The 6,615-nt window shown below is 36.7% G+C and overlaps 1 protein-coding gene across 1 annotated transcript; it reads left to right on the forward strand.

Annotated features, from left to right (window-relative positions):
• Positions 1-1,067: 1,067 nt before the first annotated feature.
• On the forward strand, positions 1,068-4,765 carry LOC124411307 (cytochrome P450 4C1-like). The gene is made up of 12 exons (XM_046890374.1): positions 1,068-1,320; positions 1,407-1,513; positions 1,582-1,672; positions 2,059-2,244; positions 2,334-2,403; positions 2,587-2,713; positions 2,967-3,042; positions 3,316-3,434; positions 3,582-3,650; positions 3,734-3,923; positions 4,054-4,233; positions 4,430-4,765. The coding sequence occupies exons 1-12, from the start codon at positions 1,143-1,145 to the stop codon at positions 4,612-4,614; spliced, it is 1,578 nt and encodes a 525-aa protein (XP_046746330.1). The 5' UTR covers positions 1,068-1,142; the 3' UTR covers positions 4,615-4,765.
• The last annotated feature ends 1,850 nt before the right edge of the window (positions 4,766-6,615 follow it).

Consider the following 6,615-nt stretch of genomic DNA (forward strand, 5'->3'; position numbering starts at 1 on the left):
AGTATGCAATAATGTTGCAGTTACTTCAGCCATAATTTTGTATTGCTTTGCAGCTACCTAGTGCCGAAAATGATCGTTGAAACAAAACGAAATTAGGTACACAAATGTAAACAAAATGGCGCCCGTTTTTCGAAAAAGTTCAAAAAACAGTTTTTCTTGCCGTTTTTTGCAAAAAGAAATATAGTTAAAATCAGTATTTCAAAAATCGTATGACTCATTCCAAGGCCATTAACATGCTGAATCTAAAACCTTCGATTTTTTGGTTTCAGGTTAAGTATCTCCGAGAAATCATCAACACCGCAGACCTAACTTTTTTTCAGACTGATTTTCAACTACGATTTTCGTGTATAAAAAGTGATTGAAAACAAATGAAAATTTATGTCATGTAATTTGAGAGTGTATTTATTAAGCCTAATAAAGCTTATACCAATATTTACAATTAAAACTTATTAAAAAAGTTCTTGAAAAAAAACATTTTTTTTGCTCGTCAATTGGGTAGACCCCTTAACAGTAGGTGTCTAAATAGCCATAATTTTAATCTTGCGCCATTTTTTTGATTTCCCTCACAAGCATCGTGAAAGGATTTTTTTCTTCCCAATATCAACCTAGTCTTGATATTTCTCTAGGCTATTTCACACCCCGTATTTTTATTTGAGAGAGAGGTAATTTCTACTCTAACACTTCGGAAAATACGTAACATTTTAACTAAAAGTTCAGATACTTATCAAGCTAGATAACAATAACAAGACATGCTTATAATTCTGAGTACAGGCTTATGATGCAAGTCAGGTTTGTATACTTGCTCTCGCTGATTTCGCACGAGTGGTGAAGAATAATAGGCTCGAATGTGGTTTGACAGCATTGTGAATTCTGCGAATCCCTTGGGGGGAATGTATCGCGATGTTATTCAAGTCATTAAAAGCACGGCGAATTTTATTTTGGTCTCCAGAGTTCAGTTTGGTCGAAACAGTGACAGAAGTTATACCTACCTATATGGTTAGTAATATACATATACGAGGAAAGGTTTAATTCAGTGAAGACAAAGAGGAAAAATGGTCAGGTTTTCTTTACCGTAAAAGCTGATAACTCCCGATTGATAGAAATCGTAAAACCACCCTTTCGGACAGTCGCAAATTGTAGCAATGGATCCTTTAACGGTTGCGATTTGTACGTTGGCGTGCTTCATACTCTACAACGTAATCAAAGTTGCTGTGAAACTTTTGAAAATGGGTCCATTCTCAGATTACGCGTCCAAGTCTGACGGGCCGCAAAGTATGCCGATCATAGGCCTCGCTTATCTCTTCATTGGGGGCGCTGAAGGTAATTAAGGAGAGACATTTTGTCATAGCTACCGAATTTCTGGTAGCTAATGAAATCGTCGCGTTATGTAATATGTGTAATTACAGCTACTATGAAGAACATCATTGAAATGGGAAAAACGTATCCTCCATCCTTTCAAACGTCATTGGGAAAATTTTCAATTTTCGCCACGGGTATACCTGGACAATTAAAGGTAAAGTAATTGTGATAATAATTTAACGCAGATCAGAGTTGCAGTCATGAATTGTTCCGCCATTTCAGGCTGTACTTCTCAGCTCAAAAACTATTGAGAAAAACGAGTTTTACGACTTTGGGCGGCCTTGGTTGGGAAATGGAATATTCACAGCTCCTGGTAGGTGAACGGTCATACTTTGACACTTGATTGTGAGTTATTAGGGTAATAAGATAGCTTGTTTGGATCGTACAATTTTTTGGATTTTTTGAATTGTGTTGCGTTGATTTTTGATTCTTCAACAATACTGGTTAAAGGAAATACGCGAGCAACTTGGCTGCATGCGTCATACACTTCGATAATCATTTCTGTCATCTTTGTAATCATAAACTTCATCATATTTTTAGCTTCACTATCTTGTTGGATTTCGAAGGTGAAAAGTATTGAAACAAGAAAGATGATGTACATTTTACTGTCAAACATGTAAAGAAAAAATTTGACGATATTAAACGAGACTGTGTAATATCCTAAATTTTTGCAGGACTTCAAAAAGTCTTTTATTTCAGCGTCTATATGGGAAGTGCACCGGAAACTGATCCAGCCATCTTTCAATTCCATAGTCCTCAAGTCTTTCATTGAAATATTTTCCGCCCAGTCCTTCATACTGGTTAAAAAAATGGAACGTCACTTGGATGGACCAGAATTTGAAATACACGAATATCTTTCCCTGTGTACGTTGGACGTCATTTGCGGTAGGTCATTGCAACTGCGTATTAGGTAACCTAAATAACATTTGAGTTCTTGAATAATGACGAGTATAAATTACCATTTTATGTCTCAGGAACGGCTATGGGTATAAATTTAGAAGCACAAACGAAAGAGAATTGTCACTACGGAAAAGCAGCACACGCGTAAGTCAATAATTGAAATTTCGTAAACAGAAAAGAGAACATGTTAGTTGCTCGTTATTCACAATGTCTGAACGCCTAAAGTTTACATCATAAAATCTACCGTTTGGAAAATTTATAGACTACCTTCAAAAAGTAACGAACATTGTTCCCGGTAAGAAACTACTGTACGTTCTGCTTCCGTAGGGTCATCGCTGGTGTAACAAAACGAGTTCTCAGTCCCTGGCTGTACCCGGATTTCATTTTCAATCGCACGCGACTTGGCAAAGACCAGGAGAAGAATATCAAATTTCTACATGGGTTTGTTGACAACGTAAGTACGAGATCAGCAGATTGTATCAATTCCCATGGACACTACATACATCTTCTAGTTACAGAGTTTCTTCCTCGCAAATGCTTCACTTAAAATCAGTTCTCCGATCTAAACTTTAATGCCCAAAAAACACGATCTTGTGACAGTTAATGAATGAAGTTAGACAGAAAACAAGCCAGGTTTTGGCCTGCAACAGTATTGACTTAAAGAATGGATAGGAGGTGGGTTACTGACTTCTGTGGTTTCATTGCAGGTGATACGGGAGAAAAAAGAACGAATAAGCCAGCGTACTAGCCAAAGAGAATTGGCCAAAAATGGACAAAATGCAGGTAAACACTAAATCATTTTACTATGGACGTAAAGTGTTTCCAAAAAGTTCTGGTTTGAGGAGTGAAAGTCGGTATACTTATTGCGTCTGACGCATGATAGCCGAAAACAGACTCACGTCTTTTGGTCAGACACGGACAGGAAAAGTCTGAACATAATTCACAAAAACATTTTATACTTATATGAACTATTTTATATTACTGGGAATGATTTACTTGTCTCTTACGTACGTGTAACGACCGTTAACTTTATAATTAATGTTCACTCTTATATAGCAGACAGTTCGTCGACTGATCCTGAGGTACTGATAGACAATCTCATAAAACTATCCACACACAATCAGATTCTGACGGATGAAACGGTCCGGGAACAGGTTGATACAATAATGGTGGCTGTAAGTATAACGGCCGATTCATATTAGACATTATTCAAAATGGCTTTGAAAAGTGATGATGATAGTCACTTTTACTATAAACTAGACAGCATGAGTGTAGTCAAAAGTAATTGTGTATTGATCAATCGTTCTCATACGTTTCTTCAGGGCAGTGACACAACGTCAATAGTAGGATCCTTCGTGATACTGATGCTTGCTTCTCAACCAGGTGTGCAGGTTTGTGTAATTTCCTAATTATTTCCATGTCACAGTCTAAATATTGACCTGAAAAATTATTCGCATTTGATACCATCGTATAGGAAAAAGCGTACCAAGAATTGTGTGACATTTTTGGAGGTGACGCAGCATACGATGATAGTGGAGAACCACCCGTCACGTCAGAAGTTTTGAGAAGAATGACGTACATGGAAAGAGTGATCAAAGAAACTATGCGCTTGTTCCCAATAGGACCCTTACTTTTCCGAAAGGCGACGGACGACTTGGATTTAGGTTCGCAAGCTTTCATAACCTTATCTATTCTGCTGCTATTGCATCGTGCAAAGTATTGCATTCCACGTGGTAATAGATCGTTGTAAAGACGAGGGTGAAGTTACTTCTTAGACGATTACTGATATTACAGGTAATTGTACCGTACCAAAAGGAAGTACAGTGGCTCTCAATATTATAGGAGTTCACAGGAACGAGAAATACTGGCCAGATCCTTACAAATTTGATCCGGACAGATTTTTACCTGAAAGATTTGCAGAACAGGAACCATTTTCATACTTACCATTCAGTGGCGGTCCAAGAAATTGTATCGGTGAGGAAAATAGCTGAGTTGACAATAAATATATATATATTAGAACATCATTATGCTGACGTTCTAATGGAACTGGTCGACATCTTGATGTAGCTTTATGGAATGTATTTATATAAAAGTTTTGTTATCAGTAATTGTGGATAGAAGTGTAGATGCGCTGGAAGAAATTATTGGATGAGTTATGTTCCATTTTTAGGATCAAAGTACGCTATGATGTTTATAAAGACATTCACAGCGATGATTCTTCGAAGATACGTTTTAGCAGTGGATAAAGTGATACCGGTAGAAGATGTACGATTAAAAATGGAATTTATGATGACACCTGCGGTCCCGATAGCAATTAGGATAAAGAAACGTACACAAGAGCATAAATTTTCGTAAGTCAACGTTTGTCATTTTTTTTATACATTTGAGGAGTCAAGTATGCGTACTTTCTCATTTTGCTAGAGATACAAAATAATATCATTACATACGTAAGTGTGGAAAACAATTATTCCAGGTTGTGGGAATTTTTTTTTTTTTTACTTTTAGTATCATTTATTATCGGCATGTGTCGTGTAAAAGTTTTTATTCAATAAAAAAATACTTCACCAAACATCCGTACATTTGTGTCAAATTATTTTCTCACGGATTTTACCTTACCTTTGGTTTTACCGGAAGGAACTCGGTTTGGTTACAACCGATAAGGAAAAAATGGAAAGTGCTTGTCTCGGGCAGTAATCGAGTATACCCTGAAGTCGTGGATCATTGTCAACAGCCGTTAAAGAGTTCGAGGTTATCTGGTGAACATTTCAACAAACCGCCAGATCGTTATATCACTGAAATCAAATTTTTTGTTAATAATTATCATGAAACGTAGAGATGAGTCGAAATCAGTATTTCTTTCTCAAAAGCAGTACTTTTCCTATACTGAAGCGGGAAAAAGGTTGAAATAATTTTTTAATCAACATGAAGCTTAGTGAAATCTGTGGTCTTGAAAATTTTCATTGAAATGTTTCGAACATTTACGATTACGATTTCAGATCTGTCTTCTTTGGATGGAATTAAAAAGAATGCTATTATTGCTGTGGTATTTTTTAAAGGAAAGGTGACGAGTAATTAAGAGAATTAGATTATTTTTGCAATTGTGCAAGTTTTCAAGAATAACTACCTTTACGGAAAAAAACTTTCAACTTAGGTGTAGATACGTCCGCTAAATTTTTTTTTTACGGCATGAGCATTGAAAAGTCCACTTTTTGTGGCAGTTTTCGTTCCGTAAAGTGACGCTTTATACGGCAGCGAACAAAGTTGCGGAATAAAGTCTTTATTCCGCAGTTTTGATGCGCAGTTCGAAGTGCGCATCCCAAACTGCCGAATAAAGTATCTTCGTCGAACAGATCGCGACGTAACCTCACTCTTCGTTTTGCTTTTCAATGCCCATAGCGTAAAAAATATTGTATGTGGCATGCCCGTAAACCGTTTTTTGGCTCGGATAATTTCAGTACTCGCTTCCGGCTCGCTTCCGGCTAGCCTTCAGCTCGTCCTGAAATCTTTATCCTTGCCAAAAAAACAGGCGGTTTACGGGCATGCCACATAAATAGCTATTTTTGAGGGATTTAGCGTTATCTAGTTGGTTTTTCGTGAGGATAGGGCCTCTTATTTGATAAGAAAAACGTGTTTTTTTATTTCTAACAATTTTTGACTAGGAATGGCTTCAACATTTTCAGTAAGTCAATCAAAAAATCGAACCTTATTGGATCTACTTTCTTCGACACGCCTCTCATCGTATCGATTTATAATGATTTTGGAAGCATTAAGTCGGCCTCCTTGACAGTTTATTTTGAAAATCCGAAAAAATGGATAAAAAATTCCGTCAAATGTTATATTATAAGTTGGAAAAGTGGCACGATTTTGTGTAAACATTTTGCCGAATGTGGTCCAGTTCACTAAGAGTGCCCCGTATGATAAAATTTTTCAAATTTAACGAGCAAGCAATGTCACCTTATCTCACTCGAAGCTCGCGCAACATCTCGCCGAAGTGCGTAGTTAATTTTTTGCATGAGACGTCCATGATTTGTACACGCATAAAATTAGTGGTTTTCGCAGGATGAATTCTCAGTATCTAAGATTAATCTAACGATTAAATCACGTGGCAGTTACTTCAATCATTATTTCGTTTTGTGTAAAATAGAGCTTCGCGTAGCTACTGAACGTGGAATATTATCGTTTAAACGAAATGGAATTATACGCGACTCGATGGTGGAAAGTTTTTTGGAATTCTCCAGTGTCATTTCATGCTACGTAGTTTTATATTATAGAGATAATTTTTATACCGATAATTCTGAATATCGGAAAATGTATCGACATTCGACAGAATTTAGGCTGTGAAATCACAATTAATCA

Source organism: Diprion similis, chromosome 10 (assembly GCF_021155765.1).
Source record: "Diprion similis isolate iyDipSimi1 chromosome 10, iyDipSimi1.1, whole genome shotgun sequence".
Lineage (NCBI taxonomy): Eukaryota > Metazoa > Arthropoda > Insecta > Hymenoptera > Diprionidae > Diprion > Diprion similis.